General features: G+C 54.6%; 1 protein-coding gene across 3 annotated transcripts in view; it reads right to left on the bottom strand.

The window, feature by feature from the left end:
• LOC116954651 (transcription factor CP2-like) overlaps window positions 1–20,913 on the bottom strand; it is a 30,225-nt gene that overhangs the window by 4,931 nt on the left and 4,381 nt on the right. Inside the window, exons 3-15 of one of the 3 annotated variants that reach the window (XM_032975331.2) lie at window positions 19,604–19,680; window positions 17,916–18,021; window positions 16,942–17,048; window positions 15,925–16,077; window positions 14,575–14,685; window positions 10,906–11,019; window positions 8,468–8,610; window positions 7,642–7,696; window positions 6,657–6,686; window positions 5,110–5,209; window positions 2,037–2,127; window positions 1,148–1,275; window positions 606–748 (exon numbers count right to left, since the gene is read on the bottom strand). In XM_032975331.2, the coding sequence (XP_032831222.1) occupies window positions 606–748; window positions 1,148–1,275; window positions 2,037–2,127; window positions 5,110–5,209; window positions 6,657–6,686; window positions 7,642–7,696; window positions 8,468–8,610; window positions 10,906–11,019; window positions 14,575–14,685; window positions 15,925–16,077; window positions 16,942–17,048; window positions 17,916–18,021; window positions 19,604–19,680 (1,358 nt within the window). The remainder of the gene's footprint in view (window positions 1–605; window positions 749–1,147; window positions 1,276–2,036; window positions 2,128–5,109; window positions 5,210–6,656; window positions 6,687–7,641; window positions 7,697–8,467; window positions 8,611–10,905; window positions 11,020–14,574; window positions 14,686–15,924; window positions 16,078–16,941; window positions 17,049–17,915; window positions 18,022–19,603; window positions 19,681–20,913) is intronic. The other 2 variants (XM_032975332.2, XM_032975335.2) reach the window with 2 other exon arrangements.

Below are 20,913 nucleotides of genomic sequence, written 5' to 3'. Positions count from 1 at the left end.
GAGAGAATGTCGATCGATCGATCTGTATTTGACCACATTCGCGTCGAGCGATTTACAACGGAGGGCGCGCGGCCGCCCGTGGGAGGAGGGAGCCGCGCGGGGGGGGGGGGGGGGGGGAGGGGAGGGGGGTTGCGGAGACGCGTCGACCCGACCGTGGCGACGTGGATCACGTTGTTATTGATTCGTGTCCACGGAGCGGTAGGTTCACATTGCGGGGGGGGGGGGGGGGAGGAGCCACATTTAACACAGCACAAATAAATAATGAGATTTTTAAAAATGAAATCAGCGGCGATTCATTATATCGGGACATACGGAGCGGTCGGGCGGGCGGGCGGGGTCGGGGCGAATGAAGCGATATTCCCCTGCGGCGAATCACTCTGACACCGTCCGTACCACGGGGTTGATAATACACCCGAGTGGGCTGCGAGTCAGTGGCGTAGGGCGGCGGGGCACGGGGCCCGTTGCAACGAACGAAATGGCGCCTCTCCCGCTCGGAGCCCCTCCTCCGGCCGCGCGGTTCCCACGGTGTCGGTTGCACCGCCTGCACCGATCTCGGCGGCGAGCGGAGGGAGGGGTGGTGGGTGGGAGGGGGGAGGGCATCGCACCTGGTCGCTGATGAGGACGTGTATGCCGGTGGGGCCCTGCCGGTAGATGTGCTGGATCTGGCGTGGGGAGATGTTGAAGAGGGTGGCGAGCTTCTCCTGGAGCTCCGCGGCCGTCAGCTCCTCCAGGAACACCGCGTGGTAGACTGGAGCGAGCGAACACGCCGCGCACACGCCACGCACACGCACACGCCACGCACACGCCACGCACACGCCACGCACACGCCACGCACACGCCACGCCACGCACACGCCGACCGCGAGGAGCGTAACGTTACGGGGGTGAAGGCTCTGCCCCCACCCCCCCCCCCCCCCCCCCAAGCCGCCATCGCCACTCCTCATCGATCCCGCGATGCGACCGGTCCCCAAACCGAGCGCCCGCGCGCGATCCGACCTCGCCGCTCCACCTCGTCTCGTACGTACGCCCGTCCCAACGCACGCCCGAAAACGGAGGTAGTTTTGGGTTTGTCTTTAACCGCACACGCGGCCATCCGTCCCGACGACCCCGCCACGGCGGGCGGGCGGGCGGGCGAGGTTCCAGCTCACCGTAGATGGCGCTGTGCGGGGGGCCTCCGTTTTCCGTGACGGCCTGCGAAGGCTGCGTCTGCGCCGCGGCCTTCTTCGGCGGCTGCGTCTCCTGGCACACGTACATGGTGAGGCGTGGGCGCACCGACCTGCACACGCGGGAGACAAGGGTCGCCCCGTGTAGCTTTCAACGGCGGCACAGTCAAACGAAGACGGCCACCGCATCTCGCACTCTCGGGTGCGCTTCTGCGGCCGTCTGGAACGCTCTTCCTTCCGATATTGGGAAGCCGCTGGAGCTATGCAACTTTTAAATCGTCATCATCATCATCATCTAGATTGACAAACTCATTTGTGTAAAGTTGTTTTTAGTTTGTAGTCCTTCCCCCTCGCCTCCGATTAGCGCCATTGGCTACGTACAGTGCGAAAGAAGTTCAACAGACAAAGAGACAGAGATTCCCCCGTCAAGCCTTAGCAGACTGTTGGGGCAAGTGCTGTTAAGCGAGCAGCACCTATGAATACCAGCACGGCACACGAGGGGGTGGTGAGGGGGGGGGGACTGTGGCCAGAAACAACGCCCGGCCACCTTTGTCTCCCCAGTGCTGATAGCTTACACACGAGCGCACACGATTGGCTAATTTTGCATGTAAATGTTTCAGCATTGGGATGTGTGGCCGATGCCAGAGTCGGAAATCGAACCCAGGAGATTCTCGCTGCGAGTATTCTCACTCTGCGCCATTGTTCCGCCCAACTTATTGACGTTATTATTCATCAACGTTACAAGCCGTACAACGCGTTTGGAATCGACAGGAGTAAAGTTGGACTAAACGAACAAAATCGACTTACGAAAGAGTACCTCTGGAACCTAACTCGTCCGTAGGTCGAGGCGTCCCTGTGTTGTGAAACAAGTTACCTGGCCTTGACGGCGTTGTAGAGCCTAATCCCATCGGCCGCACCGCAGATCTGGATGAGGTCATCTCGAGACAGCTTGAGGAGGTCCGCCCCTGCACGTGCGGCGGTCCAGCACAGCAAGCGAGGACATTTGTTATTGCACGCTCTTACGAGTCCAGTCCATCGCGAACGTGCACCGATCACACGTTGAAGTGGGCTCTCTGAGGCAGCAGCAACAACAACGCCGACGCCGTTTGGAGTCTGTCGCGCATACCGGCTCGGGGCTCAGGGACGGATCCCGAACCAGGAGCCTGGTAGCGTGTGGGCCAGGCCTTTGGGCCGGAGACCGCCCCCCCCGAAAAACTGCGCCAGGGCCGTGCGGCAGGAGCAGGAGGAGCAGGTCTCCGCGAGCCCGCAGGCCGTAGCCCGGAGTCGATGTGGGTCTTTTGAAGCCGGTTTACGGCACTGATACGGCGAGATAGGACGGAGCGGATTGATGGGAGGAGACTCGTGAAGATCGGCGGGCTCGTGTCAAACAATGAACCCTGATCGACGGTGCCCGAAGATCCATACTCTTTGGTTCTATTGGGTAAAGTCACGTAGGTAAAAAATAAAATAACAAAAATCACGACGTTTCGACCACAACACAAGTGGCCTTCATCAGGTGAAGGGACCAACCTGTCCGGAGGACAGCGTTGGAGTGAAAAAAAGTCAAGCGCAGGTCGCCTCCTTTAAATCTAAATCTAGAGGTGCCCGAAGAACCAACGGCGTTACCCGTGCGGACGCGAACTCAGGCCAGGGTTCCATTCCCCAAATTGTATTTTGTTTACAGCTATGAAAGAAAAAACAAAACGATTAAACTACTTCTTTTTTTTATTTAAAGCTTTCGTGACTGCAGGGGATTCATATTCTTGGTTCTTTTGGTAAAGTCACGTAGAAGGGAAACAGTAAAATAATAAAAATATAAAACGATAAAATTATCACGACGTTTCGACAATCACCTGATGATGATTGCTTGTGTTGCAGTCGAAACGTCGTGAGAATTTAATTGTTTTATATTTTTATTATTTTATTGTTTTCCTTCTACGTGACTTTACCGAAAGAACCAAGAATATGAAACTATTTTAATATTAGCAGGTAAGGCAGCAATACAATCACCTGATGATGACTGCTTGTGTTGCGGTCGAAACGTCGTGATAATTTTATTGTTTATATTTTTATTATTTTATCGTTTTCCTTGTATGTGACTTTACCGAAAGAACCAAGAATATGGAACTATTTTAATTTTAGCAGGTAAGGCCCCCACACTGAGCTGTATAGCTCTTTTCAGAAGCGACCTGGCTATCCCACACGACAACGAGGTGGCTCGTCACCGTGTGGACATTTATAGCAGCCAAATACTCATAAACGCACGCCGATTCTAAATGTGGAGGGAAACACCACCGGAGGAACCGGAGAAAAATCCACGCGACCACGGGGAGAGAGACACGCAAACTCCACATACACCAGCAGGCGTCAGGGTCGGGATCAAACCCACGACCTCAGTAGCACCGGGCAAGGTCGTTAACATCTCACCACCCGTTTGACCAGGCGGTGCTCAAGGGACGGGGTTAGCAGCCACACTTTCAAGAGCGGGCGGATGAGCGAGCGGACGAGCGGGCGGACGAGCGGAGGGACGAGCGGGGGGGATGAGCGGGCGGACGAGCGGGCGCATGAGCGGACGAGATGGTGGGCGAGCGACTCATTTAAAGAGTGAGATTTCTGAGTGAGCGAGTTCAAGGTCCGAGTTTATTTCGTGTCACCAGATGGAGGGGGGAGGGGGCGGGATGTGTGCGGACGTAAGGCGGGGGAGGGGGGCAGCTTGGATCGGCCACTGAAATGGCATTGGCGAGTTCGTCTATCCCAGTTTGCCAACAGTGAGGTTCTCACTTTCGTATAACTGCGAAAGTACCGCGGGCGCTACACCTGGGCCTTTGCCGTAGCACTGCCTTCAAGAACCTTCCCCGTGGTAGCGGCGGGTGACTTTGCCATGTTGGATGCATGCTGAACTTCGTTCGCACCGTACGTAGCCAACTGTGGTAATCGGGAGGTGCGAAAGGGGGGGTTGTGCGTTTGTATAGATATATGGCGGGGAGCGGTCGGGAAGCGATTAGCGCGCCGCGCTACGAACCCGGCGACCACTGGCAGAGCCAGTAGGGGGGGGGGTGGGGTGGCACGTGCCCACCCCCAATGATCCGATCTAAATCCCTAATTTCGATCGGATAATTTGGATTTATTAGTAATAAATCGGCATTTTGCGACCCCCACTGCCACTGTGTAGCATATTATTACGTGCCAGGGACTCTATGAGATGATAGGACAATAGTCTGAGTCCATAATTGGCGATAAGTAACGGCAAAGCGGTTATAAGTGACTCACAGAATTGTGCTCAGTCGCGTCTACAGAGTCCACGACTTCCCTGAAGGCATCGACACCTTCAGCGAGCGCGATGCCGATCACACAACGCGGTTCCAATTCGACCCCTCGATCGATGGCTGCGTCATCGCCGCACATTCGTCGAATAAAAATCAAGGGACAAGTCCTTTACTTACTAACAACTCCTTACTTACTAACAACTCTTACTAACAACTCCTCTATCATTTTTCATTGCTGGAGGGGTTGCCCCCCGTACTACCTGAAAATTCTGGCTCCCCCATTGCCGGCGACCCGAGTTCGATTCCTGCTCCAGTGACGATTATCCCAATCGGTCCAAAGGCCTCCCCTAGGTCCACTCAGCCTCAAATGAGTACCTGGTGCAGCGTGTAAACATCGCCACAGGGGAGACAAAGGCGTGGTGCTGGCCCACCCACCCCCTCGTGTGCCGTGCCTGCCTTCATTAGGTGCTGCTACTCGCTAACAGCACTTGCCCCAACAGTCCGTCTTCACCTGAAGAAGGACGCTTGTTTTTGCGACCGAAACGTCGTGTTTTCTTTTATTAATTTTTTCTACCTATGTAACTTTACCGAAAGAAGCAGAGAGTATGGATTCCTGCAGTCACGAAAGCTTCAAATCAAGACCTTCGTCTTTGCTTTTTAAATGTATATACATAAACGGACCTGTGAAGTTTGAGAAGAGGCGACTGAAACTGGAGAAACGGTGTTGGTGCAGCCACTGCTGCATCTCTTGGATCGTGGCCGTAGGCGACAGCTTCTGCTGCTGCCAGGGACAAATTGCAGACTTAGAATGAGAATATTTAGACACAACGGAAGAGTCTGATGAGCTACACAGTAGAACCCCTCCTGACGAGCACCTCTGTCGAGGATGAATCACTTCGCGACGGGCCTCCACAGAGCCCAATGTGTAGTGTATAGTGTAGTGTATAGTGTAGTGTATAGTGCAGTGTATAGTGCAGTGTATAGTGCAGTGTATAGTGCAGTGTATAGTGCAGTGTATAGTGCAGTGTATAGTGCAGTGTATAGTGCAGTGTATAGTGCAGTGTATAGTAGTGTATAGTGTAGTGTATAGTAGTGTATAGTGTAGTGTATAGTGTAGTGAATAGTGTAGTGAATAGTGTAGTGAATAGTAGTGTATAGTGTAGTGTATAGTGCAGTGTATAGTGTAGTGTGTAGTGTAGTGTGTAGTGTATAGTACTGTAGTTTATACTAGTGTAGTGTATAGTAGTGTAGTGTACAGTAGTGTAGTGTATAGTAGTGCAGTGTATAGTAGTGCAGTGTATAGTAGTGCAGTGTATAGTAGTGCAGTGTATAGTAGTGCAGTGTATAGTAGTGTAGTGTATAGTAGTCTAGTGTATAGTGGTGTAGTGTATAGTGGTGTAGTGTATAGTGGTGTAGTGTATAGTGGTGTAGTGTATAGTAGTGTAATGTATAGTAGTGTAGTGTGTAGTGTATAGTAGTGCAGTGTATAGTAGTGCAGTGTATAGTAGTGTAGTGTATAGTAGTGTATAGTAGTCTAGTGTATAGCAGTGTAGTGTATATCGGTGTAGTGTATAGTGGTGTAGTGTATAGTAGTGTAGTGTATAGTAGTGTAGTGTATAGTAGTGTATAGTGGTGTAGTGTATTGTAGTCTATAGTAGTGTAGTGTATAGTAGTGTAGTGTATAGTAGTGTAGTGTATAGTGTATAGTAGTGTAGAGTGTAGTGTATAGTAGTGTAGTGTATAGTAGTGTAGTGTATAGTAGTGTAGTGTATAGTAGTGTAGTGTATAGTGTAGTGTATAGTAGTGTAGTGTATAGTGTAGTGTATAGTATAGTGTAGAGTGTAGTGTATAGTAGTATAGTGTAGAGTGTAGTGTATAGTAGTATAGTGTATAGTGTAGTGTATAGTAGTGTAGAGTGTAGTGTATAGTGTAGTTTAATGCCTCCATAGCGCCCAATGTGTTCGCTTACCGACCATTCCCCTGTAAACGACGGACTATTGTAGGTACAGTAAACATTAATTAACGCATTAACCATGTTTATTTTAACATTACGTGTTTATGTTGTATCTTTATGTATCAATATCCATTGCTTGAATATTATAACGTCTTTTTTTTTTTTAGGGTGAAAAGGGGTAACTTTCGATGCTATCGGAACGAACCAAGCCTTTTCCTATACTCGCTTAAGCGACCAAACATCGCTTAACGATCGGTTTCGTGGAACCAATTACCGTCGTTAAGAGGGCTTCTACTGTAAAGCTCTTGTTCACAGATGTCCAAGCAGGGGCACGGGGTCAGAACAATAAAAAAAAATACGACAGCAGTTCAAAGAACAAGGTAAACAAATCATCCACGAGTACACGATCGAACATAAGCCCACGCGGTGTTTCACTTGCCGAGTTAAAAAAAAAACGGACCACACGTTTTGGGTGCGCGACGTTTAGACTTTCAAATTCGTCCCAACTGCAGTTACAATCGTCGACCGGCGCGGTAATGCCTGCGACGATCCGACGCCCGACGCCTTCGTATGTGTACTCATGCATGTAACGTCGAACTTCTTTCGCACCGTGCGTAGCCAACCACGCTAAGAGCGGAGGTGCGGGAGAAGGACAACAACCTACGCCCAAGGCTTAAGGCCTTCGTGTTCTCTGCCAATGACGAGCTGCACTTAACACGCACACACAAAAAGCATCGTCATTTTCTGGGGGGATCACAATTCGGTTGAAGAATCAATCATCTCTCCGCGTTCGCGCGGTCACGTATGCACAGTCTGTCTGGAACGTTCTGTTCAGCCTTGCTTGTTCGATTCGTGTAAAAGTACCGTGAACATATATACAGGGACTACTCTACTTAAGAACAATTACGAACTTTCAGAGATACGAACAAACCTGCCGGGATGTTCAGTTGCCTGTTCGGACCGAGTCGTAAGTTCAGCCGCCTCGCAATAGATGGCGGCGGTGGCATCTACATCTGCAGAACGTGAAGAACCGGTGGCATCTACGTCTACATGAGATTATGTAACTTTAAAAGCCAGTTGACCGTGTTCAGTGTACAACGTGTTTGGAATCGACGGGAGTAAAGTTGGACAGTACATCTGGAACCTAACTCGTCCGTAGGTAGAGGGAGTCTCTGTACTCGTTTTCCGTGAAGTCGCCAACGATTCAATGCGATCTTACGGGCGGGATTTCGGTGCGTATCCCCTACGTTGGAACGTACCTCGAGGATGGCGTTATTGGACACCTCGTTCTGGTGGTTTGGCGATGAGCAGTCACTGCAAGGCAGGCGTACCAACAACAAGCACCCCACCCCCCCTACGTGAGTTGCGCCGAAGAACTTTCGCAGACGCATCATGAACAAGACCACGTTCCCCCAGTTCTTCTCTGTGACGATAACCGGCATTCGCCACTCAGTGGCGGTGACTTGACCACGGCGCTTGTGCCAGGCTGTGTGCACGTTGACAGCAGCGTGAAAAAGTGTCGAACGCCCGCCGGCAGGAGGTCACGGGGCAGACCTAGGTGCCATTCGTACCGACTTAGGTGCACTGGCCAATGCACCACCCGTGCCCCCTAACTGTGCCAACTACGACACATCCCAAAACACTGAGGCCCCCCCCCCACCTCCCCATATGTACGCACGATGATGAACGTCTTTCGCGCCGTTACGTAGCCAACCGTGCTAATCGGAAGTGCGGGCGGAGTAGCTCACAGTACCATAGCGTTAGCAGACTGTTGGGGCAAGTGCTGTAAGCGAGCACCTATGAAGGCCGGCACGGCACACGAGGGGGTGGGTGGCCAGCACCACGCCCGGCCGCCTTTGTCTCCCTAGTGACGATGTTTACACACCGCACCAGGTACTCATTTGAGGCCGAGTCGACCTAGGGGAAGGCCCAGGTAACCGTCTCAGATAATCGTCACCGGTGGTGGCCGTGAGCGGGAATCGAACCCGGGTCGCTGGGTTCGTAGCGCAGCGCGCTAACCGCTCCACTACCGCACACACACACACAAACACAAACACGCGCGCACGCACACACGCACGCACGTACCTGTCGTTGACGAAGGTGGTGGGTGCGGCGGATGAGGTGGCCGGCTGGAAGCTGCTGGTGGCGGCCACCGCCGTCACCGTCGTCGTCGTCGTCGTGGTGGTGGGGCTGTTGTCGAGGTACGTCGTGTCTGGCCACGGCGAGCACTGCCCGTCGAAGCGCCCCAACAACAACAAAGTGAACAAAGCGGGCGCAGAGAGGAGAGACGGCATAACGTTCAACGACGTTCACAACGACGACGTTGGCCGACAACAACAACAACAACAACTCGCAGAAGCGAGACGCGCGTGTCGCACGCCCGCGCGCGCGTGTGCCGATGGCTGACCGTGGGCAGTTGCGTTAAAAGCGTTCTTCGAAGCGTCGTTCTTTGCACGTTCTACCGAATTACGCGCAGAGCCGCTCTGCCAAACGACTGCCGGAACGGAGGCCTCGCCGGTCGCGGGAGTCGTTTGACCGCGACAGCCGGCGCGGCGAGGCGTGGTCACGGCGGGGAAGGTGTGTTGTTTGGCCGTACTTCACCGGCGCTGCTCGGCGTGGGTGAGGGGGGAGGAGGAGCGGGGCCCCCCCAAGAAGATCGGGTTCGGATGTCACGCGCGCCACCGACGCGATTTGCAATGCCGCATCACAAATCGCTGCGCGCGTACCGCTCTTAAAACACCGATTCGATCCAAATTTTTTGTTGTAAGGTTTGAGACGTTATTCGTCAAGCGCCGGTCTTCTTGCATTCCCACGTAAAACATCGTCAGCACGCGGCAACGAGCGTAAGAAATGCGTTCCGACTAAAACGGGAGCTGTGCCTTCGTGCAGTGCAATGAACGGGGGACACGGAATCGCTGGGCAAGGTTCACAATCGCGTTGCGAGACTAAACGCCGTCGCTTTGCATGGCCTCAAGATTGCCCCCTCTCGGATCGTGAGCCACATTGGCGAGAGGCCGCGGCTAAAATTTCCAGGCGCTCTTCGCTCAGATTTTCTTTTGCGCAAAATAAACTGCGCGTCTCGACCGTGTGGATTCTGTTGCGGGTTTATCTCCCAACACACGGCACTCGTCGCGTTCTGATTTTTTCTTCGCTTTAAACAATAAAAAAAAATCGGCTTCGTGCAGCGTTACGTCATATTCTCCGGATTATAAGGACAATTTTTTTTTAAAGCAAAACCTCACTATCATAATAATAATAAAGTGTCAAAGAGTGTGGCGGTGACGCTGCACAGCATTCGCTCGCTCTCCGAGAGAGACAGAGAAAGAAAGAACGGGAACCACGGACACGTGGGAAAAGGAAAAGGCGTGCCGGCGCTATCCAGCAATCGCCCAAGCTCTGCAGTCCTCTACGGAAAAAAGTTGAGTGGTTGGCATCTTATGCAACCCGGTAGGTGTGTCGTGTGTGTCGTGTGTGCGCGCGAACAGAATTGTACAACTTTATTGAAACAAACTTTACGGTGCTGCCATACTTCCCGGAGTACCTTATAATCCAGAGAACACGGTAATTATTTTCAAGCCTTTTTTTTTTCTCGCAACCCCCCCCCCCAACTGCCGCATCGACCGCGTGACCAAAAAAAATAAAAATAAATCGCAGACAGCGGAGAGAGACGTGCGGAGAACGAACGCCTTCCCGTAAACCGAGCGCCTTGCATCGTCAACAGCACGGCAGAGAAGGCCCTGCAAGTGCCCACTCGTGTCACTGCTGGCAGAAGGGCCACCGCCCCCCCCCCCGCTGGAGGGGGCTCCAGCGGGCCCCCTTCCACGGTGAGGCAGCAGCAGCACCAGCAAAAGGAATTGTGGGGGGCTGTGCCTTTATCTCTCACCTCTTAGTCCGACTACTGGGAGATAAAGACCTGCAAAAGCGAGTCACGGCATTTTATGATTAAACTATAATTTAAATTTCAGCGGGTAAGTTCCCCGCAGCTTATTTTGTATCAGAAGAGACCCCGTCTCTCACAGATAATAGCTCGCCGAGACGTATCTGACAGTCGTGCGGACATTTAAGAGCAGCCAAATATACTCTTAAGGTTAAGGGCGCGACGTCAATTCTAAAATGCTGCGGGAAAAACGGGAGGACCCGGAACAAAATCCACACGCGACCATGGGGAGAGAGAAAGACACGCAAACTTCAAATATTACAGCAGGCGTCAAGGGTCCGGGTCGAACCCGCAACCTCCTGCATACCGGGCGAGGTAGTTAACATCTCCTCGTCACCACGGAGCCCCATTAACCTCGTTAATAACGTCGTCGTTCATCCTGGCAAGAGTCCGCTCGGACACGGTCAACGGAGCGCGGCCAAATCGCACGGGCACAGCTCCTGAACACCCTTCAACGACCCAAGGTGCTTCCGATCACAAGCCAAATAACGTGTCAGTGTCGTATAATGAAGAGGAAGGTGGGGGGGGGGGGCTGGGGGCGGTGGGTGAGGGTGGGGCGGTGGGGGGAAGGGGAGGGGGGGCTTACAGAACTGCCTCTCTTTGCATGATAATCCCCGACTTCGCCTAGCATAGTCCTCTTAGTCGATTTTTTCAGCTCATTCTCATGCGCGTCTCCGCCATTAGTGCCGGCCCGTTTCATCTGGAGACACCAGACACCACCGCACAGGGAAGCAAGGTAACCTGACGTTATCGAACGCACCTCTTCGGTGATGGCGCCAGAGGGTCGCTGCGCGGACCCCCAACCCGATTTAACAAAACAAAAAAAAATAATAATCACACGTTGGGTTATGCCACGCGGTGAGCGGTCGTTCGTGCGGTCCCTGGCGCGGCGACCGTGGCGACGTTTTACGTTCGCTGCGGACGCCGATAGCGCCGCCAGCACCGCCTCCACAAAGCCTCCACCGTAGGGATGGGTTTCAGGATTTGAAATTTTTTTTGGGGGGGGGGGGGGGTTAAAAAAAAAAATACTACTTTTCGGTACCATTGTCACGTGGGGTTTTTTTTCTCCCACGACCGACATCACGATTCACAACTAGAATTTATTTCGGGTTGGACCGTCGCGTAGGCACGGCGTACAGTTGCTGTTTTTACACGATGGCCCTCCACCGCCCCGGACAAGAATGAGCCGATCGAGTCGAGTTGTCACGTCGCGTGGGCAAATGCGTGCCGATTGATTTGGTCTTACCGGCAAAAAAAAAACGGGGAATGTTGCGTTTCAGCACTGTGCGTGGGGCAAACGTGCTCGACCGAGAGCCCGAGCCCTTGCGAGCGCCGAAAGATGGTGGGTGCGATTTCCCGCTAAACGCCAAATAAATTTTTGAACGTTCCGCCTCCCTCCATGCGGTTTTGCTGGTAAGCCAAATCAATTGGCACGTGTTGCCCCGCACCTCCGATAAGCACGGTTTGGCGAAGCTCGGTGCGCCAAAGGCGTTCAACTTGCACACGCGCACACGCGACATCTCGATTTGATTTGGGCCGTGTCTCGCTGGGTGGTGGATGGGTCACGTAAGTTAACAAAGGCCCACCGGGCTGCGTGGCTCTTTTTCAGAAGCGACCCGGCCACAAATGGCGGCTCAACGAAGTGGCTTCTCGTCACGCGGAAATTGTACAGCAGCCAAAACACTCTCAACGCGTGCTCGTAACTGTGGAGGGAAAAAACCGGAGGACCCGGAGAAAAGTCCACGCGGCCACGGGGAGAACGTGGAAGCCCCAAATTGACAGCGGGCGTCCGGGTCAGGATCGAACCCATAACCTCCTGTATACCAGGCGAGGTAGTCGACATCTTCGCGACGACACAATCCAAAATAAACTAATTATACATCACTTACTCGTTTTTATATATATATATATTTACATACCCGCACGTCAACAGCGTCGACGTCACGTGATTCCCCACCACGTTTTTGGCAGGAAAAAGCGCAGACGTCAACTCCGGATTGCGGATCGATCGGATAGCAAAACCCCCCCCCTCAAAAAAAATACAATATTCTGCGGATCGTTCCAAATTGTGAGATCCAGTCCAGATTTTCGCATGAACCAAAATCGAAAAACACATCCCTACAATGTGAGGAGTGCAAGGGGTGGATGGGGGGGGGGGGGTGGGGGTCACCCCCACAACCATACTTCCCCAGTTCTGGCTGAGGACGCCTAGCATGCGAGTGCATGGTTTTGGAGGTAAAAGTGGGGATAAGGGGTGTGATGGGGGTGGGGGGGAGGGGATGGCGGCGGGGGAGGGGTGACGGGGGGGGGGCAGGGAGATGATCACATGGGATGGGAGGGAACTTGCAGGGGACCGTCTTGAAACTCACCGTGGCTTCAGTCTAAACAGGGACACGAATGCAAAGAGGAAGGCTGCGTGGCCTCGAGATCGCGCAACTATAATCAGCTTTTTTGGTGGAGCCCCGTTGGCTCAATTTAATCAAACGCACGCACTTTTTGCCCCAGTATGTCGCTGGCGGGGCGTATAACAAAAGCGCTTGAAAATATACAACAGCGCGAGGTTACTTTTGCAATATGCCCAGGATTCATATCGGGGGAGGGTGGGGGGGGGTGGTGGCGACGACACGGCCCAGCTGTTAGCTGCGGAGGCTCGTGGTTCGGCTCCAGCCGCCGCCCTGGTCAATACTGCGGCGGCGTGGGATCGCCCTGTAGACACTGCCCGCCGCCTGCTTCACTCGCAGTGGACGTTTAAAAAAAAGATCCCTCTCCCCGTGACGTCGTTCGCCAACGAAACATGTGAAATGCACGCTCACTTTTATTCAATCGGAATTACACGCAGCAACCATCAAACCCGCCCAGCCCCGCCCCGCCCCCCCCCCCTCCCCGTGCCACCCCCCCTTCTGCGAAAACCTGGCAGGACCCCCTCCTGAAAGAGAGTCATGCAATTCGGTGAGGCTTTAAACAAGCACAGGAATAATAATCATAATATATATTTTAAAAGATGAGACATGTGCGTTACGGATGGCAGGTTTTAATCGTGAAGGAGTGGCGCGTGCGTGTGCACGATGAACTTCTGTGGCACCGGGCGTGGTCGAACGTGCTAATCGGAGGTGCGGGGGAAGGACTACAAACTAAATACCAAAAAGCAAGTTCTAAAAAATGTTTGCGGTCGTTCATGAGAAGAGGCTACAGGGGAAAAAAAATGTTGTCAAAATAGTCCATGGACCAGAGCGTAATTCGGCCATCGCAAGAGGCGGACAAAAATATTTATTGATGTGCCACTGTGTGTGTGGCTCCTACGATGTGTATTGTATACCACGCGGATTATTATTATTACTATTAGCAAGCTTGTTTACCAAAGAAAGCCTCACAGAGTCTCACGGCTTCTTTTCAAGAAGGTCCTGGCCCTAAGCGAGTGCTGCTGCTGCTGCTGCTGCTCCATGGAAATCTCAACCGAGTACATTTGCACGTCATTTTTTTCCCGGCGTGTTTCGTTTTTGGCCAATACCGGGGTTACACGTTGTCAAAGGGGAGTTTGGTTTTCTTTTTTTTTAGCTTTGGGGAAGAAACCGGAGAAGCCGGAAGGAAAACCACCGCAGGACGGGCAGGGAAGAGAGGACGTACAAACTCCGCACAGGCAAAGCGCCAGAGTGGGGAATCGAAACCGGGGGGCGAGCGTCACCGCTGCACTTGCCGCCCCCGCACCGCCGCCGCTCTCTCATCAAAATTGAGGCGCGATTCATAAAACTCACGGCACGTGATGATCGGCGTCGCTTTTTCTTTTTTTTACTTTTACTTTTACTACCGGCGATTTAAAAGACGCCGGGCACAACTCGAGCGTTGGAGTGGAAACTAAGCAATTCAATTGAATCGGGTCCATGGACTAAAAGAGGACTTCAGTACTCGACAAGATATATGAATGAATGTAAAAAAAAAGGGAGGGAGGGGAGGGGAGGGAGGGAGGGAGGGAGGGAGGGAGGGAGGGAGGGAGGGAGGGAGGGAGGGGAGGGAGGGAGGGAGGGAGGGAGGGGAGGGAGGGGAGCAGGAGTCTCAGGCCTGCATTTATACGGCGAGATGGTGTACGCAAATTATTTTTTGCTTGCCAAATTACACGCAGCTCTGGCTCCACCTTCATTGCGAACACAACGAAGAGACCTGCAAACACAGTGTGGGAACTCGCGAGCCGGCAAGAGCCACGGCCAGGCAGCTGCCAGGAACAACGGGACAGAAAGGTCTCCCCCCCCGCGGGGCTCACCTCGGTGAGGATGGTGGTGTCGTAGGACAGCTGGTATTTCTCCTTCTCCAGCGGCGTCCGTTTCTCCATCTTATCTCGGTCCGTCTTTTGTTTCCTATCCGCACCTTTCGGCTGAGAGGTCACAACGATCAGACACGGGGGGGGGAGGGGGGGAGGGCCATCGGCGGCGGCCGAAGACGCGACTAGGCCAACCTCAAGCGAGAGCTCGGCAGATCAATGGGTGTCCTTCCCACCCCCCCCCCCAACCGCGGGGAGGGGGGTGGGGTGGTGGGACTGCCGCAACGCAAGTTTGGTACGTACACGTACAGACGACGCGTATTGTATTTTGACATGAAATTATACAAAGTCGTGGCGGGCCAGACTTTAAAAAAGCAAACGATTTATATTTTTTTCTTTTACCAGGTAAGGCCCACTGGAGCTGTATAGCTCTTTTTTTCAAAGCGACCTGGCCATCACAAAAGATAGCTCACCGAGAAGTGGCTTATCACGTGGAAATCTATAGTCGCAGGCAAATACTCTAAGAGCGCGTTTCTAAATCTGCAGGGTAAAACCGGAAGACCCGGAGAAAAATCCACGCAAACAACAGGGAGAGAGAGAGACACGCAAACTCCGAATATACAGGGCATTGTCAGGGTCGGGATCGAACCCACGGCCTCCTGCATACCATGCGAGGGAGTTGACATCTCCTGGCCACCGTGATGATGATGAGAGAGACACGCAAACTCCGAATATACAGGGCATTGTCAGGGTCGGGATCGAACCCACGACCTCCTGCATACCAGGCGTGGGAGCTAACATCTCCTAGCCACCGCAGCGCCCCTCGTCAGCAAGCCGGGACCAGCTTCTCCCGTGCTACGAGTCCAGCTACACGGGATTTTTTATCGCTTCACGGGCGATCTGAAATCGGAAGATCGATACCTCGCTGATCTCGTCAAGGCGCATAAACCATCATCACCGCAAACTCCGGCGGTCATCCGCGCAGCGGCAGCGGCTTTGGCTAACCCACGGACAAAGACGGCTGACCGTGTCGCGCGCTTTTGGGTTCGCTTCTGCGGCCGTCTGGACCGCTCTCTTCTCTCCGATACTAGGAAGCTACTGGGAGCCATGCACTTTTCAGTCACCTCGACTGAAAACAAATTTCTTTAGAACCGCTTTTAGTGCGTTGGTTTGTTGCCCTTCCGCCCCCCCCCCCCCCCCCACCGCCACCTCCGATTAGCTACGGTTGCCTACGTACGGCGCGAAAGAAGTTCACCGCGCTTGCATGCTGCGGCATCGCCGTGGCGCGGCAAACCTTGGCACGGCACCGCGGAACGCGCGCAACGTCAGTGGGACGCGTGGCGACGCGGGCACCTTGAAGACCTTGACTTGGCAGCTGGCCGAGTGCAGGTGCTCCGTGTACTCCCCGCCGTCATTCTGCTTGAACGTGTCGATCTGAACGCGGAACGGCACTCCCTTCTCGCCCCCGTGCTTCCGGGGCGTGAACTCCGTGCTGATGCAGTTCACCTTGGCGGCGGGGGCACAAACGACAAAGATCCCGTGTGGCCTTTAACGGAATGTCGGGGCAAGTGCAGTTAGCGAGACTAGCACCTATAGGGGCCGAGTCGACCTAGGGGAGGCCCGGGACCGGTTCACCGGTGTTGGTCTTTGAGCGGGAATCGAACTCCGGGTCGCCGGGCTCGCAGCGCAGGGCGCTGACCGCGACACGACCGCTCCCGGGCGTGGTCCCGGCCACCTACCCCATCGTGTGCCGTGCCGGCCTTCGTAGGCGGTGCTCGCCAACGGCACTTGCCCCAACAGTCTGTTAAGGCTACACGGTGGGATTCACGGGAGGGGGGCGGTGGGGGGGTGACGGGGGGGGGGGGCACGAGAAGGCGGGCCGAACCGGCGTCAACAATTGTCCAAGCTCTGCAGTCCTCTGCGTATTAAGGCGCTACCGGCCAATCAATGAGTGCGTACATAGCGGAGAAAACGCACGCGTGCGCGAGGGGGAAACACTCGATCGCACACAGCCGGAGCAGGTCGAGTCCACATCATTGCTGCACCGCCTTCTAGCGGCGAGCCAGGGTACGGGCAACCTCACCGACGCCCACAGGAAGCCCGCGCTGCTACCACCGCCTCCACAGGGCCTGGATTGCGGGCAGCCGCGGGGCAGCCGCGGGGCAGCCGCGGGGCAGCCGCGGGGCAGCCGCGGGGCAGCCGCGGGGCAGCCGCGGGGCAGCCGCGGGGCAGCCGCGGGGCAGCCGCCGCCACCGCACCGGCTATCCACCGCCGGATGACGGGCCCTCCGCCCAACGGAAGGTGACCCCGTGGTTCTTCTCCGTAGTTGCTTCTGTCGACGAGTGCCGAGGCGAGGGCCTCTCTTCCCACCTGGATGAAGACGGACGAGCGCTTGGCAGGGTCCCACAGGAACTCCACGGTGTTGAGAAGCGTCGGGTTGGCCCTCGGGTCCACGATGCCCACGGACATCGGCATGTCTGTGGGCAGAGGCGCACCACCCCCCCCCCAGTGACAACACGAGGGTTGCGTTCACAACGACCACCCCCCATCCCCCCACCGCGTCACACTCCCCTCCTTAAAGCACACAGCAGTTGTGGTGAGTACATTTCTGAGCAGCTTTTCACGGAGGCTGTGCTCATCTCCCGGTTACAAACCCTCCCTCCACCCCCGCCTGATCCCGTGGTGGAAATTCCTCATTCCTATGGCGGGTGTTGGTCTTCCCATAAGTTTACTTTCCCACCTCCACCCGCCACCCCCCCCCCCTCCCACAAAGTGGTTACCCCGTTATATCGACCCACAGGGGAACGATGGGGCGAGTCAACAAACCCCAATCAGGAATTGAACTCGCAAGCTTAAGATTGCGAGCCGCCCGGCTCCACAGGGGGAGGAGGGGAGCAAATAGGCAATTACAAAAACGTTCACGGTCAGTGTCGCTCCTGTCACTGCAAAGAGACCCACGGTCGTTGTTGATGCCAGGCGCAGTTCTTTTTAAAGGCATTGTTTACTCACCGCGGAGAACCGTAGCGACACGACCGCGCTCTACGATAGCTGGCGCCAACACAGTGCCACACGCCCTCCCTGTCCCGCATGGCCTTGTGGGAGCCTCGGCGGCGATAAAATTTAATTTTATTTTTCTTCCCATTCTGTTCCGATGACGTACGTACGGGTACGTCACCGGAACGGGTTTAAGATGCTCGCCACCGGGCGGGCTGCGAGGGGAGAAGATGCTTGGGAGGACGAGAAGATTTTGACCGCACTTAACCCCGTGAAAAATACACGTGTAAAATAAATAGAAAAGCCACTGAATAAATCAACAGGCACGAGCGCGATAGGGCCGGGCTCACCGATATCGAGGATGCGATCCCCGGGGCGGTTCCACTTCCAGCTCTCGAGCTGCTGGTGCTCCGTGTACTGCAGGCGGCGGTCGTGAAACACCACGCGCACGATGCTCTGCCAACGCCGGCGGGAGAGAGGGAGAGGGAGAGACAGCGCCGGTTTGACGGTGGCCCGCAGGCGAAGGCGCGGGCGCGGCGGACGCAACGGCGCGCCCGTCGCCGGTTTAAACGCGGAAAGGCTTTTGGCGACTAAATAGCATCGGGTTGGCGGCGGGTTTAACGGCGCATTATATTCACAAGATCTAGACCCCCCCCCACCACCCAAAAAAAAACCCCTCTATTACGGCGTGCGTCGCGTTCGCAGCCAACACGAAGCGTGCACCGACCACCCCTGCCTTCGTGCTGTAATTATTTGCCGCTTGATTACCCAGGGAAAGCTTTGTTGGGTCTCAAGGCTCGGAGATGTTAACTCCCTCGCCCGGTCTACAGGAGGCCGTGGGTTCCATCCCGACCCTTACGCCTGTTGTATACTCGGGAGTTTGCGGTGTCCCTCTCTCTCTCTCTCTCTGTCCACGTGCTCGTGTGGATTTTTCTCGACTAGACACGCGTTCAGAGTATTTTGACTGCTACTATCAATTTCCACGTGATGATGATGATACGCCGATTTGTTGAGCTATCATTTGTGATAGCCAGATCGCTTCTGAAAAAGCGCTACATCGCTCAGTTGGCCTCACCTGGTAACATACAAAATAGTTTAAGTTTAAGGATGCTTGGCCCGTTCCCTTAAAATAATAGCGTGTTTATTGACCGTGGGTTGTGGGGTAATAATCTCAAAACTCCTCCTCGGTTCTGCTGCCTCGAGATGCCCTGAATGGGAGGTGCGGTAAAGTCACGTAGAATGGAACTAAAATAATAAAAATAAAATAAAATTCTCACCTGTTTCTTCACCTGAAGAAGGCTACTTGTGTTGTGGCCGAAACGTCGTGAGAATTTTATTTTATTATGTTATATTTTTATTATTTTATTGTTTCCATTCTACGTGACTTTACCGAAAGAACCAAGAAGATGAATCCCTGCAGTCACGAAAGCTTTAAATCGAAAAATAAGTATCGCATTAGTTATTTACAGTTAGTAACTAACTTTACCATTTTCAACTTATTTTGCACTCCTATCGTTTTTAGCCATCGTCTGCCGCTGTTGTAAATCTTTTTACCATCGCCTGCCGCTGTTGTAAATCTAGAATTGTTGTAAAACTTGCCCAACTCGCCCAAACTGGACATCTGTGAAACCCCAAAAAAAACAGCTTCACAGCTCATTGGATTCCTCCTCTAGCCTAAACGAAGATGCCCATTCTGGTAATAAACGACGACGTCACCGACGTCGTCATCGTCATTAACGACGACGCTTGGGTGCCACGTGTCATTCAACGGCCACAGCGCAGCGCCAGCTAACGTCGCTCGCGGCCGCGCGCGTTGCCAACGCAGGAGGCCATTAAAACGTGACGGCTGAGGCCGACCTCGTAATTCGAGCGGGCAGCTGCGACCCACGGTGGGGGCGATGAGCCGCTGGCAGTCGCGCGCCTGGCGGGCGGCGGGCCTGGCCTCTGTGCAAGGGGACACCCGGGGGATGCGTCAAAGCAACGTCACCGAACGGACTGCTCCGCGGCAATGACATTCGCGCGGCCCTTGCTCCCACACCTTGACATATTTGCCGTTGATCTCCGGGAGTTCTCCCATCTTCCTGTTATCCAGCATTCTCAACTCGTACGACTGACCTGCCAACAACACGGACACACGCGCGCGCGCGCGTACACACACACACACACACGAGGGTATGACGCTGGCGTCAGGGCGCCCAACGCGGACAGAGCCGGATTTGCGTGCTCGTCAAACGCCGGCGTGATTTCCTGCTCAAACGAACAGCGAGGTGGCGCCGGTCTCCCGTTGACAGCCTGAGGCCCGCGGCGGAGTTTCCACATTCCTGCGGCAGGTGCAAGTGCATCCGAAGGACGACCACTCGCAATTTCGAAGACTGCGAGTTCAAATCCTGGTCGGGGGAAGGTGGAAAGGGGCCAGACTCGGCACCATCATCATCATCATCATCATCTCTCCCTCCGGAGTCAACACGAGCATCGGGATGTCGGCGAGTCAGCGGTGGTTGTCCTATGGCAAGACTCGCCGCGCCCCCCTTCCTACCCCCCCACCGCCCCCGCCATAGGAACGTCGAGTTTCCGCCTCGGTGCTCGTTCCCGAGGCGAGAAATTTGCTTCGGCCCGACGTTGAACGCTGAGCACCCCCCGTACCACCCCCCCCCGCCCACCCACCCCCCGACGCCGGCAGCACGCGAGTCCGGTCCGGCTGGAGCTGTCACGCGGACGTGCCGAGCGGGATCCAGCGGAAACCGCAACGGTGCGATGCGGTTTCCGCTCCCCAGGACAAAGGCTAAAAAGGGGCGACCGTCGTTTGCGCGAACTCTGGGTCGCCGTATCGCGGACGGAAACCTGTGGGCAAGACTTTCAAGAAACGCGCGTTCGGAGGGGTATCTGGCTTTCTGCTATAAATTTCCACGATGTGAAAAGCCACTTCCCGCTGGGCCATCATTCGCGATTGCCAGGTCACTTGGGAAAAAGAGCCACGTAGGTCAAAGTGGGCCCTGACCTGGTAAAATAAAAATAGATTTCAGTTTCAGCATGATCACCTCGGAACCACCACCGGAGGTCCAAACGCCGTTCGGTAAACCGTCGGCACGCATCCATCCGACCGTCACATATCCACCCTGGACCGATTATATTGCCTGCCCACACCCAGGTGCAAGGTAAGTTGCTAAGGAAGATCGGCGTGCATACGTACACCACTGTGGTCATCCAGACCAGACCGTGCAACAATACAGCGACGCAACGACCCGATCCACAGACACAAAGGAGGCATCACGGCGACACGCTGCTCCGCTGCCCCCCCGACAGCGGTTGCCTGGCCCGACCACCTGAATGCGAGATTGTAGTTGTTGC

The sequence above is a fragment of the Petromyzon marinus genome, chromosome 56 (genome assembly GCF_048934315.1).
Source record: "Petromyzon marinus isolate PM22_M1 ecotype Great Lakes invasive population chromosome 56, UKy_Petmar_22M1.pri1.0, whole genome shotgun sequence".
NCBI classification, from domain to species: domain Eukaryota; kingdom Metazoa; phylum Chordata; class Hyperoartia; order Petromyzontiformes; family Petromyzontidae; genus Petromyzon; species Petromyzon marinus.
The sequence above is the reverse complement of the archived record's forward strand: the minus strand, read 5'-3'. Positions and strand labels throughout refer to the sequence as shown.